This window comes from Bufo bufo, chromosome 7, assembly GCF_905171765.1.
Source record: "Bufo bufo chromosome 7, aBufBuf1.1, whole genome shotgun sequence".
In the NCBI taxonomy this organism is placed as follows: Eukaryota; Metazoa; Chordata; class Amphibia; order Anura; family Bufonidae; genus Bufo; species Bufo bufo.
The window spans coordinates 171,819,884-171,832,713 of record NC_053395.1 but is presented as its reverse complement, the minus strand read 5'-3'; the positions used below and the strand labels follow the sequence as shown (position 1 = coordinate 171,832,713).

The 12,830-nt window shown below is 52.0% G+C and overlaps 1 protein-coding gene across 1 annotated transcript in view; it reads left to right on the top strand.

Moving 5' to 3' along the window:
* The window catches only part of LOC121008548 (lanosterol synthase-like), a 58,702-nt gene that overhangs the window by 31,803 nt on the left and 14,069 nt on the right, over positions 1 to 12,830 (top strand). The window contains exon 21 of the mRNA XM_040441175.1: positions 11,357 to 11,435. Coding sequence (XP_040297109.1) covers positions 11,357 to 11,435 — 79 coding nt within the window. The remainder of the gene's footprint in view (positions 1 to 11,356; positions 11,436 to 12,830) is intronic.

The following is a 12,830-nucleotide window of genomic DNA, read 5'->3' as shown; positions in this document are numbered from 1 at the left end:
ATCCCCCCCCCCTCCTAGGCGGGATACTGCACTCTCCCTGGCTGCCGGCTGGCCATGTGCATAACCCCCTTCTTAGGCGGAATACTGCACCTTCACCGGATACGGTGCTGGCCCCCACGACCCCCTTCCATAGGCGGAACGCTGCACTCTCACTGGATTCGCTGCCGGCCATGTGCGTGACCCCCTTCCATGGGCGGAACGCAGCACTCACTGGATTCGCTGTCGGCCATGTGCGTGACTCCCTTCTCTAGGCGGAACGCTGCACCGTCACTGGATTCACTGCCGGCCATGTGCGTGACCCCCTTCAATGGGCGGAACGCAGCACTCTCACTGGATTCGCTGTCTGCCATGTGCGTGACCCCCTTCTCTAGGCGGAACGCTACACTCTCACTGGATCTGTTGCGATCATGTGCATGACCCCCTTTTTAGGCGGAATACTGCACTCTCACCGGATACGGTACTGGCCATGTGCACGACCCCCTTCCTTAGGCGGAATGCTGCACTCTCACTGATATACTATGATGTACTTATGTACTATGTTATGTACTATGTGACTATGCTGCACTCTCACTGGTTTCGCTGCCGGCCATAGGCATGACCCCCTTCCATAGGCGGTATGCTGCACTCTCATTGGATTCACTGCCGGCCTTGGGTATGCCTCCTTCCCTCAGGCGGCATACATACACTCCCTCTGTCTGTGGTTGTTTTCTCGCAGGTACGTTACTGGCCATGTGCATGAACCCCATACATGGCAGGGTGCTTGCACTCTCGCTGGATCCGCTGTCGGCCATATGCATGACCCGTCTTCCGTGGGCGGTGTACGCACTGTCGCTGGATTCGCTGCCAGCCATGGGCATGCCTCCTTTCCTCAGGCGACATACGCACATTCTCACTGACTGTGTTTGTCTCCCGCCAGTACGTTGCTGGCCATGTGTATGACTCCCATACATGGCGGGGTGCTCACACTCTCTCCCTGGATGAGATGCTGGCCATGTGCATTACCCCCCCCCCCCCTTTTTTTCTGGGCGGCATGCTACACTCTCACCGGATACGTTGCTGGCCATGAGCATGGCCCTCTAACATGGGTGGAACGCTTGCACTCCCATTGGATACGATGCTGGCCTTGTGCGTGACCACCCCTCATTCCATGGGCAGAATTTGGCACGCTCATGAGATTCATGGCTGTCCTTGTATGTGCTGTACTGGACTTGTACATGTCCCCCTTCATTGGCAGAGTAGTTGCACTCTCGCAAAGTTCAGTGTTGGGTGTATTATTGCACACTCACTTAATGCTAGGATAACCCTGTGCATGTCCCCCTTTCTCTAGGTGGACCTCCTGGGTTCCTGCTGGATTATATGGTATGTCCTGCTTCTCTGAAGTAGGTACGGCCTTAGGCATCACTCCCTTTTGGGACGGCCTTTGCACTCTTGCCGACTGCAGTTTGCCAGGTACATTTCCCCCCTTTCGGGGCGGACTGCTTGCGTTCTATCGCATGCCATACTAGGCTTGTGCATAACTCCTTTTCAGGTTGCACTTTGCAATTCCATACATGCTGTGGCACTCTGTGGCTGGCCCTTTTCGCTGAATTAACCTTTTTGCAGTGAGCGGACGTTCTTGTGCGTTGTTTGGGCCGTGTATGCCTTCTCCTCCTGTAGGTGGGTTGGCCTTCTCACTGCTTACGGAGCTGCTCGTACGTATGCCTCACCTCCTTCCTGCGACATACTTTTTTCTTGGGATACGATGCTTGCCACAAGTCTTGCACTCGTCTCTAAGGAGTTCATTCTGTCCACCTGACCCGGACGGGCTCTACTTGCTCTCTGCTGCACGAGCTGGGTGGTACTCATTCATTTAGTTGGCCCTTCATCCCAGGGAATGTTCGTGGTTCCTAGATGTGTGCGTCCTTCCGCGGCATTGCTTCCCTGCGCTAGTGGTCACATGGTCGAGAGTGCTGTTGTCTGCAGCGCCCCTCGAATTCTTTGTTGGCTTTGACGGGACTGCGGTTCCCTTGCCTACTGCAATTTCCTCCTCTTCGGATGCAGTGTGGTATGAGTCCTTCCTCTTGGCGCCTCTACGCTTCAGTCTGATCTGCTACCAGGTTCGGCCGCTCTTCTCGGGAAGGTCATCCAACTTCTCTTGGGTGCTCGATTACCCAGGTCCGGGGGACCTCCACCTTGGGTTCTTCAGGGTATTCGCCTTCTGCGAAGCGGTGAACCGGGCGTCTCACAGTGTAGCGGGGTTCTGCTTTTGAGCTGTCCTATGGCTTCCCTGTTGCCCACTCTTCCTTTCGGTTGGAGGGTGTTATGCCGGCCTCTGTCTCGACTACCTTATCTCGCCGGCTCTGTTTGGCTCCCGCTCGGTACAGATCACTCCGATGTGGCTTCTGCCCCGCCAGGCTTCAGAGGCTGTTCCTTCACTGTCCTCCCCTCTGGGGAGAGCATGGTTGTTCATGTGGATGGTTCCGGTGTTCCTTTTGGCCTCGTACTGTCTCCCTTGTTCACACTGGCCGTATTAGCTGTGTGCCTATTTACCGAGTCTACCGCGTTCTGTCTTCCCGCTGGGTGCAGATTGCGTTTTCCATTCTAGACAATGGTCCTGCTGTAGACTTACCTTCTCGGTAACTAGGGGGGACTACCTTTCGGTCCAGATTGTCCTTTGATCTCCCACACCGGGACTGTAGAACGTGGCTACATCAGCATGGACTTTAGCCTGTCTTGTCCTGGCATCTGGCGGATGCTGGGCGGACCCTTTGGTTCCTTTCCGTCTGTCCTTCTGCTCCCCCACTCGGGTGGATACGGGACAACGTTGCTCGGGTGCCGACGGGACCAGTTTTGTCGACCCTTCTGCCCGTGTTACTGGTCTGCGCCTGATCACATTGGGTTTTCGCCCGCTTGCCAGGCGACTCCAGCGGGCTCGCTACTGTTCGCTCCTGGCTGTGTTTCGTCCAGGATCTGTCGTAGGACTTGGGGTTTTTTGTCTGGGGTTCTGTGGGAAGCTGTGCATTCCCCACTCTGACTTTCTCTCCCCATGGTTCTGTCTTTTTCCAGTCCGGCCTGGACCTGGGACTCCTTTACTTGAGGTGTCAAGTGTCGGCGCTGTTCTTCCTCTTCCAGCGTTCCCCGGCCCTCTGGGCCTGTCAAGACCTTCTTCCTCGGAGTGGCTCTTTGGTTCCTCTGTACTGTCCTCCGGTACCGCCCTGGGAACTACATGCTGAGCTCTCGGCGCTCCAATCTTTTCCTTGGAGCCGTTACAGAAGTTCTCTCTACCCCTTCTGTCCTGTACGGTTGTGTTTCCGTAGCCGTCGTGTCTCTGATGGGTGCCTGAATGGCTGCCCTTCTTGTTCCAAGCCTTCTGTCTTTCCCCGGGACAGGGCTGTTCTACATCCCGTTTCTTCCTTCCTTCCTTCTGAAGGTGGTGTTTGCCTTTCGCTTCAACACTTCACCGTTTTGGACGTTGTTTGGGCCTTGCCGTTTTCACTTGGAGATCTCCGACTCTTGTCGACGTTCGGTCTCTTGGGTTTCCAGGAGGTCCGCGCATAGGGTTGACGGACTCCAGGGGGGTTTTCCTCCGCTTTATCAGATTGGCTATTGCTGAGGTTACCGCACCAGGGGCAGGTTTCTGCCTTTGGTGTCACCGTTTATTTCACCAGAGCGGTCGGTGCCTCCTGGGCCGAAGGCATTGGGCTTCGGCCATGTATCTGGGCAAGGCGGCCACTGGTCTCCTTGCACGCCTTACCGTGTTCTACAGGGTGCATACTCTGGCTTCGGAGGATGCTGCCTCGGCCCGCCTGGGTCTGCAGGCGGCGGTTCCTTGATGCCTTTGTGTGCTTCGCCTTGCTGTGGTCCCTCCACTTTTGGACTGCTTTTGAACATCCCAAGGTCTTCTGTGTCCCCCAAGGAAATTGGGCGAGAAAACGAGATTTTTGTATAACTTACCAGTAAAATCTCTTTCTCGCTCTTTCCTTGGGGGACACAGCACCCACCCATTCATTGTTTTTCTCTACACGGTTTCCGAGTTTGTGTTACCCGTTGGGTAGTTGGCTTGTTGGTTCTTTGTTGGACTTTGCCTTTTCTCACTACTTGGACACGCAACTGGCAGTCTCTCTCTCCAGGCTGAGGGTATAGCTGTGGAGGATGGGCTTAACAGTTTTCACTTAGTGTCACGCCTTCCTATGGAGATGAGCTATACCCAAGGTCTTCTGTGTCCCCCAAGGAAAGAGCGAGAAAGAGATTTTACTGGTAAGTTATACAAAAATCTTGTTTTTTTTTCTTTTTCTCCATTTACACTTCTAGGTGGGGAACAGAGTCGCATTGCCTCTCTGTCTACCCGGGGAGGCTGTCCAGTGTGGTTGTCCCACCGCCCTGCCTCCCCCAAGAAGAAAAGGTAGACCAGGGCAGCCACGCTCGCCTGCTTCCCGCCAGCGTAACCTGTTCTCCAAGCCCTTCCCTCACCAGTCCCCTGCCACTTCTGTGCCAGTGACTGTAGAGGTGGCCCTGCTTGTTTATAATGGAAGGGCGAAGAGTATATTCCCCACCTCCCCCTTCAGTCTCAACCCTCTGCCTGGTCCCATGGACAGCAGGCATCGCGGAGGAGGTAGCGATACCACTACTTCAGGAGGACGCCAGGCGCGCCGCCGCTGGTCATGCAGAGGTTAATTGGAGCCTAGCTAGATGGTGGCTCCGTTATTTAGGGTACCTGGGGCGTTGTTTTTCTCCCAGCGCATCATTCTGCCCTCACCTCCCCCGCTGCTGGGTCGCGTACGGACTCGTTGTTTGTAGGTATTCTGAGAGTCCTGTCGGGATTCTGATGCGCCGCAGAGTGTGTGACGGAACATGGCAGGGGGAGCGTGGCTAGACGGCACTGTGCTGCGCTCGTCAGTTTCGCGCCAGTCATGCTCCTCAGCGTCCTGAGGGGGCGGGATTAGCTTTCCCGCCGCTACAGGATGTTCCCTCCTTCCACGGATCTCTGCAGCTCCCTGTCGGGGAACACAGGACCTGGGTTTGCCGGACATTCTGGTAGGATTATCGCTACCCCCTCCACCATTGAGCGCTATCAGCACACCATGTCTGACCCAATCAGTACTTCCCCTCAGGCCACCCGCAGGGCCACCTACTATGCTTGCACTGCTTGCAAGGTAAAATTCCCTCGTGGACAGGCAGACTCTCTGTGCTCGGCATGCCATGCGCCCAGGCAGGCCCAATCCCCCCCTCTCCAGCCCACAGAAGTACAGGACCAATCTGTCAGTGTGGAACCAGACTGGGCACGGGCCCTGTCCCAGGCAGTGGAGGACCTATGTAAGATATCCCAATCCACCCTTTCTCTCCTGGGTCGTTTGGTTGATAAATCGCCACCTGCACAGTCCGCACCGTCTCAGGGCGTCCACTCCAGGGGCAGGCCTCCTAACAAGCGTCCCAGAGCAGGACACCATTCCTCCTCTGACTCCTCAGCATCCCCTCCCGGTTTCCAATCACAGGCGTCCTCTCCCCTGGGAGACGCAATTTCGGAGGGGGAGATTGCAGATTCGGACTCAGAGGTGGATCCGAGACAGTCTTCCCAAATTGCATCCATGGTGGATAGCCTGGCATCTGCCGTCCGTGACACTTTCCAGGTGCAGGATGACCTCCCTCCCACCAGCCACCAGTGGGTGTCTTTTCTGCGCTCGAAGCATGCCCCCATTGTCACCAAGGCATGGGACCAGCCAGGTCTGCGCTTTCTGGCCCCAAGCTGCTGGATCTGCGCTATCCTTTTCCACTGAGTGCGTGGCGAAATGGTCCTCTCCCCCGAAGGTGGATCCCCCGGTCGGTCGCCTTTCTACAAATACGGCTATTCCAGTAGCTGACGGATCCTCTCTCCATGACCCTGTGGACCGTCGCATAGAGTCTCTCTCCAAGTCCGGCTTTGCGGCCAGTGGCACAGCACTACGGCCCATTTTCGCTTCTGCCTGGGTGGCCAAGGCGGTCTCGGAGTGGGCCCACCATTTGAACCAGGACTTGGCAGCGGATCTTCCCCCAGCGGAGCATCAATCCTTGGCGGTCCAAATCTCTCAGGCAGGGAAATATCTTTGTGAGGCGGCCCTGGACGCTGGGGCTATGGTCGAGCGCTCCTCTGCCCTTGCTGTATCTCTGCACCGAGAACTCTGGCTTAAAGTTTGGGCGACAGATTCCTCCTCTAAGCGCTCACTTGCGGGCCTTCCTTTTGCTGGGTCACGAATCTTCGGTGCCTGACTGGACGAAATCATTTAGGAAGCGACGGGTGGAAAGAGCACCCACCTTCCACAGCCAAAGAGAAAGAGTACATTTCATCCCTAGGGCCTTGGCTTCCTGTTCCCAGTACTTTCGCCAATTCTCTGGCACCCGTCCGGCGGCTAACATGTCTGCCAGGCCGCCCACACAGGACCAGCAGAAAAAAAAATTATTTTAAACCCCAACCGGCCTAGCGCCCGCGGGCTCAGCCGCCACGTTCCTCTTCTGGCAAGCAGGCTTCCGCATGAAGGTGTGCCCCTGCCCTCGGGGGTGGGGGGTCCTCTCCTCCTTTTTCAGGAAACATGGCGGGCTCACATCTCGGACGCAAGGGCACTCGTTGTAACGTCGGGTTACAAAATCGAGTTCACCTCCACCCCTATCAACCGTTTTTTCCTCTCACAACCTCCCAGGGATCCAGTTCGGGCTGCGGCATTATTCCAGGCGGTTCAATCCCTCCTCGCACGGGGTGTGTTAACTCCGGTGCCCCTGGAGGAACGATTTTCGGGTTTTTATTCAAACCTGTTCGTGGTTCCCAAGAAAGAGGGCGCTGTCCACCCGGTTCTGGATCTCAAGGTAATAAACCGATTTCTCAGTTTTCAGCGTTTGAGAATGGTGTCCCTTCGCTCCGTGGTTGCTTCGTTGGTTCAAGGGGAATTCCTAGCGTCCAACGCTTTCTCCATTCGCTATTCAGTCGTGCCATTACCAGTTTGTCGTCCTGCCCTTCGGCTTGGCGACAGCTCCGCGGGTATTCACGAAGGTACACGCTCCCCCCGTTACCCTTCTGCGATCAAGGGGCATCACTCTGCTCCCCTATCTGGACGACCTCCTGATCAAGGCTCCGACAGTCGCTCAGTGCGAAGGAAGTCTACAGATCACCTTGGACATGCTCTTTTGTTTCGGCTGGCTGGTGAACCTGCAGAAGTCTTCCCTGCGTCCCTCCACACAGATCAGGTTCCTCGGCATGATATTGGATTCGAGCGCTGGGTTGGTACGCCTCTCCCGGACAAGTGGCTGGATCTTCAGCGGTCGGTCTGTCTCCTGTCTCCAGCGCCGAAGCCCGTCAATTCGCAATTGTATGCGGATACTGGGGGTGATGGTAGCCATTCGCACAATTCCACACCCGGTCATTTCAACGTGCCATATTGTCGTCCTGGGACAAATCCCTGGATTCCCTGGATCGGCGTATCCACCTGTCTCGACAGGTACGGTCGGCACTCAGGTGGTGGATCGCACCTGCGCACCTGGAAGTGGGGAAGTCCTTTCTCCCAGTGACATGGACTGTCATCACCACTGACGCCAGCCTTCAAGGTTGGGGCGGGGTCTTCGCCACCCGGACAGTCCAGGGCGTTTGGTCTCCATTGGAGTCCAAACTGCCCATCAACATCTTGGAGTTCGGGGCCATTTAGCTGTCCCTTTGGCATTGGACCCCTCTCCTGGAGGGCCGTCCACTCAGGGTACAGTCGGACAATGCCACGGCTGTGGCTTATATGCTGGTTTCGCGCCTGATTATAACATCTTCCCAGGGGGTTCCTAGCATCACTTGTGGGTCTTACAGACCCCCCCCCCCCCATCTCCATGGGCCTCCGTTGCTCCAGTCGGTCCTGATATTGTCTGCATCAATATGTAATACATACTCCGTTGCACTTACCTAGTGAGTACGTTCCAGCGGGTCGACTCTTTTCACTGACTCCGTATTCTCTATCCACCACTCCCCCTTCTCTGGGGAAGTGGTTATGCTGGCGTCTCTGGTTTAGCTCCTACAGCTTGTTTTCCTCCACAGGTGCAGCTTTTCGCTAATGTTCGAGTTCATGGTCGCTGCAGTGGGACATCCCCCACTAGTGGGGGTCCTACCCTGGAGCTAGCTTGGCAGTTGCGCCTGTTCAGCGCCCTTCCAGGTAGAATTTTTAAGGTTAGCTCCACGTAACTGGGGCAGTGTGGCACGGGGTTTCTACGGATAGTATCGGGCCGCTCCTTAAGTTTTTGTGCTGCCGGGGCAAGCGCTGACTACCACTGTGGTAGCGGTATTACTTTTCCCTACATGCTTGGGTTCATACTGCGCAGCCCTTCGCTAGGCGGTGGACTCTTTAGCACCGGATCGGTGGCTTCTACGGGTGTTCCCTCCTCTGCTGGGATATGGGGCTAGCATTGCAGTGTGACTTCCCTTGCCTGGCTTCCTTCTTAGGCGGAGCTGTTGTTTTTTGCTACTTCTGTATAGCGTCGGTCTCTTACAGGGTATGGGCTTAGAACTAGCCTATTGCTTTTCCTGTCTTTTCCCCCTCTGGCTCATGGTTCATTGTCACCCCATATGCCTTGGTAGTTCCTACGTTGCTACCTTCCCTCACCTGTGTTGCATGGGGTATTCGTTTGGTGGCTTTCCATTCCAGACACGATCCAGTCCCAACTGGTGGGCTGTGACGCCCTCCACATTCTTCCTCCTACAGGGACTCTTCCATTGGTCCGTGTGTGCTAACGGTATCTACACAAAGGCTTCCCGCCTTCTCTCCAGAGCCAGAGTTCCGGAAGCATCCGCCATGGAGGTCCTGATTCTCCTTGGCGGGAGTTTCTTCCCCTCCTTCTCAGGGTTCTACTCAAACAAAACAATGGCTGATCTTAGGGAGACCAGCTAAAGAAAACACTGTGGAGCCTCATTTAAGACACAGCAATCCAAAGGGCAAAGCTCCCTGGGAAACAGTAATATGCAAATTAATTGTGGGGCTCCACAATTATTTTGCATCTCAGGGTTCTACGGAAGATCCGGATGGAGGACATTCCGACATATCCTAGTCGCTCTGAAACTGACTCGTCGCGCGTGGTACGCCGACCTCGTTCTCCTGGAGATGTCCCTTGGTCACTGCCACTCAGAGACGTCCTTCTTTCAAGGGGTTCAGTCTTACATGACCTTTTCAATGACGGCGTGGCTATTGAGACCGCCGTTCTAACCTGGAGAGGGTTTTGCGGCAGGTATCTTCCGCGCTATGATTCAGGACAGGAAGTCTTCATCGCCAGGATCTATTATGGGACCTGGAGGTCCTTCTGAGGCTTCTCTGAAGCCGAGACGTCCCCCTCACTTTGGGGTTTTCTCTCTCCTTTCTACTTTAAGGGTTGGACCTTTGTTTAGCCATTGTTTCCTTGATGGGTCAGATGTTGGCGCTTCTGTCTTGGGCAGCTTTCCAGGTTCCCTGGTGCCCGTGGGAATCTTCCTTCAAGGAGCGGCACATACGGTTCCTCTGTACCGTCCTTACAGCCTTGGGATCTGAATATAGTTTTCTCAGCATTCCTTCTTCTCCCGAAGGTGGTCTCTGACTTCCATATCACGGTCCCTTCCTTCGCACCCTACGGAAGGGAGTTACATTATGGATGTTGTCAGTGCTCTACTCATTATTAGCAGCCTCCAGTCCCTCTCGGCGTACGGATCCCCTTTTTCTCTCAGGAGGGTCCTCGCTGGGGAAGGGCGATTGCACGTTGGATTCGGTCTGCAAGTGCTGCAGCTTACCGCGCTCGGAGCGGGGTTCCACCCTTAGGTGTCACGCCTTACTCCCCCAAAGTGGTGGGCGCTTCTTAGGCTAGGAGGAATCGCGCTTTGGCTGCACAGTAATGTAAGGTGGCTCCGGTCCTCCTTGCACATGTTCGCAAGAAGTTACCAGGTGCATACTTATGCATCGATGGTCGCTGCGTGAGCCGCGTGGTCTTGCAGGCGACAGTTCTTAGTTGCCTGCACGGGCGCTTGCTCCATGGGTCTGTGGTTTTCCCTCCCTGTGGACTGCTCTTGGACGTCCCATGGTCTCTGTGTCTCCCAATGAATATGGGCGAGAAAACGAGATTTTATAAAACTTACCAGTAAAATCTCTTTCTTGCTCTTTATTGGGGGACACAGCACCCACCCAGTATTGTTGTTCGGCCACAGTTGTGGCTGTTGCTGGTTAGAACCTGGTTCGGTTCTTGGCATTGTTGCTGTTCCACGTTGTTTCGTTGGTTTACTTGCTTCTCCTACTGCTTCTCACAAACTAAAGCTCTCTCTCCAGGCTGGAGGGGGTATAGCTACCAGGGGAGGAGCTAACAGCTTTTACTAGTGTCAACGCCTCCTAGAGGACATAGCTATACCAATGAGCTCTGTGTCCCCGAATGAAGAGCGAGAAAGAGATTTTACTGGTAAGTTTTCCAAAATCTTGTTTTTCACATTTTTAAAGGTCTGCGCATGCGCAGACCGGAACACCGGATCCGTCAATGCGGCAATTTCCTGAACCCTTGGTACCGGATCCGGCATTAATACATTTCAATGGAAATTAATGCCGAATCCTGCATTCCGGCAAGTGTTCCGGAATTTTGGCCGGAGAAAATACCACAGCATGCTGCGGTATTTTCTATCCGGCCAAATACCGTAAAAGGGACGGAATGGACGACATCCTGATGCATACTGAACAGATTGCTTTCCATTCAGAATGCATTAGGACAAAATTGATGCGTTTTTTCCGGTATTGAGCCCCTGTGACGTAACTCAATACCGTAAAACTTTAACCCTAGTGTGAAAGTAGCCTTAATCAGCAGTTACAGTGTGTGTACATAGGGAATAATGCTATTTTTGGCCATCGTATCACTTGTTTTTGGCATTTGGTAGCAGTTTTCTGGTGGGTAGAGACTAGCTGCCATCCACTGCACACAGTAAGTAGAGGAAAATCTGCTTCCTAACTTTCTTTTACTCACTCAGAAGTAGCCTCCGGATCATGGAGGACATCACAGAGGTACTGACCAGCATGGATGTGAATTTAGCACTCTGGCTGAGACAGAAACTGTCTATGCAGTCTGTCTTCCTGTGCTGTTCTCTCAGTTTCTGCACTCTCCTTCCCCTCTCCATAGACATTTATTGACATGTGTACTCTGATACTTTAGTGACCTGCTCTGTCCTGGACAGTTTCAAAAGAATTCTCTAAGAGAAAAGCATTTACCAACCGTGATGGGTACGAAGGGGTAAAATGCTTATAACAGGATAACTAGACATTTCTCTCTGATAAGATGGATTACAAAGTTTCTTATGGTCGCTTATACTTTTGATTTGCACAAAGCTGTGTGAAAAGTTAGTGACTATTTAAGCATTGTTGCACTTACAAATCTTTTGCAGGTATCCCAATGTTACGGTTTTGGAGAGAGGAGTCAAACTGCTACTAGAGAAGCAACATAGCAATGGAGACTGGCCTCAGGTATATCATTAGATAATAAAACACATGAATCTGTAGTGTATTTAACAACCGTAAACTACCTTCATTTTTAATAAAAACTTACTAAAGAAATGCTTTTGCGCTATTTATAGTCAGGTAGCCTTTAGAGTATCATTTTATGGAATTAAAAGTCCCAGCATACCTTTTACTAAAACCAAATAGAGGAATTAGAGAAAGCTGTAAGTTGCATATAGTAATTGAGGTAGCTGACTGATGTATGCAGATCCTTACTAAAAACCCAAAGTTCATAAAAGAATAATGATGATAAATGTATAGCTTTATGTGTAATTTATTTCATTGCTATCAAAAATACATAGTGACTTTATATACCTTATGTCCTATCAGGTGAACTCCATTGTTAGATATACATGAGCAACCAAGAAATAGTCCTTCAGAACAGGAGCCTCTCTCCGCTCTGCCTAATTAAGGTGTTTCTAGGTTGGGGGGAAGGTGTGCTGGGCCTACTTCTATGACCACAATATATCCTAACTTAGGGCTCTTTCAGACGGCCGTATGCTGTCCGCAAAAATGCGGATCCGTTTTTTTGTGGACAGTTCAGCATGTCTGCAAAAATACGAAATGCAATCCGTTTTTTTTTGCGGACACATAGACTTTAACCCCTTAAGGACCGGGCTCATTTTCACCTTAAGGACCAGGCCATTTTTTGCAAATCTGACCAGTGTCACTTTAAGTGCTCATAACTTTAAAACGCTTTGACTTATCCAGGCCATTCTGAGATTGTTTTTTCGTCACATATTGTACTTCATGACACTGGTAAAATGAAGTCAAAAAAATTATTTTTTTTGCACAAAAAAATACCTAATTTACCAAAAATTTGAAAAAAATTAGCAAATTTCAAAGTTTCAGTTTCTCTACTTCTGTAATACATAGTAATACCCCAAAAAATTGTGATGACTTTACATTCCCCATATGTCTACTTCATGTTTGAATTGTTTTGGGAATGATATTTTATTTTTTGGGGATGTTATAAGGCTTAGAAGTTTAGAAGCAAATCTTGAAATTTTTTTAGAAATTTACAAAAACTCAATTTTTAGCGACCAGTTCAGGTCTGAAGTCACTTTGCGAGGCTTACATAATAGAAACCACCCAAAAATGACCCCATCTAAGAAACTACACCCCTCAAGGTATTCAAAACTGATTTTGCATACATTGTTAACCCTTTAGGTGTTGCACAAGAGTTATTGGCAAATGGGGAGGAAATTTGAGAATTTCATATTTTTGTCAAATTTTTCATTTTAACCCATTTTTTCCACTAACAAAGCAAGGGTTAACAGCCAAACAAGATTGTATCTTTATTGCCCTGACTCTGCCGTTTACAGAAACACCCAATATGTGACCGTAAACTACTGTACGGCC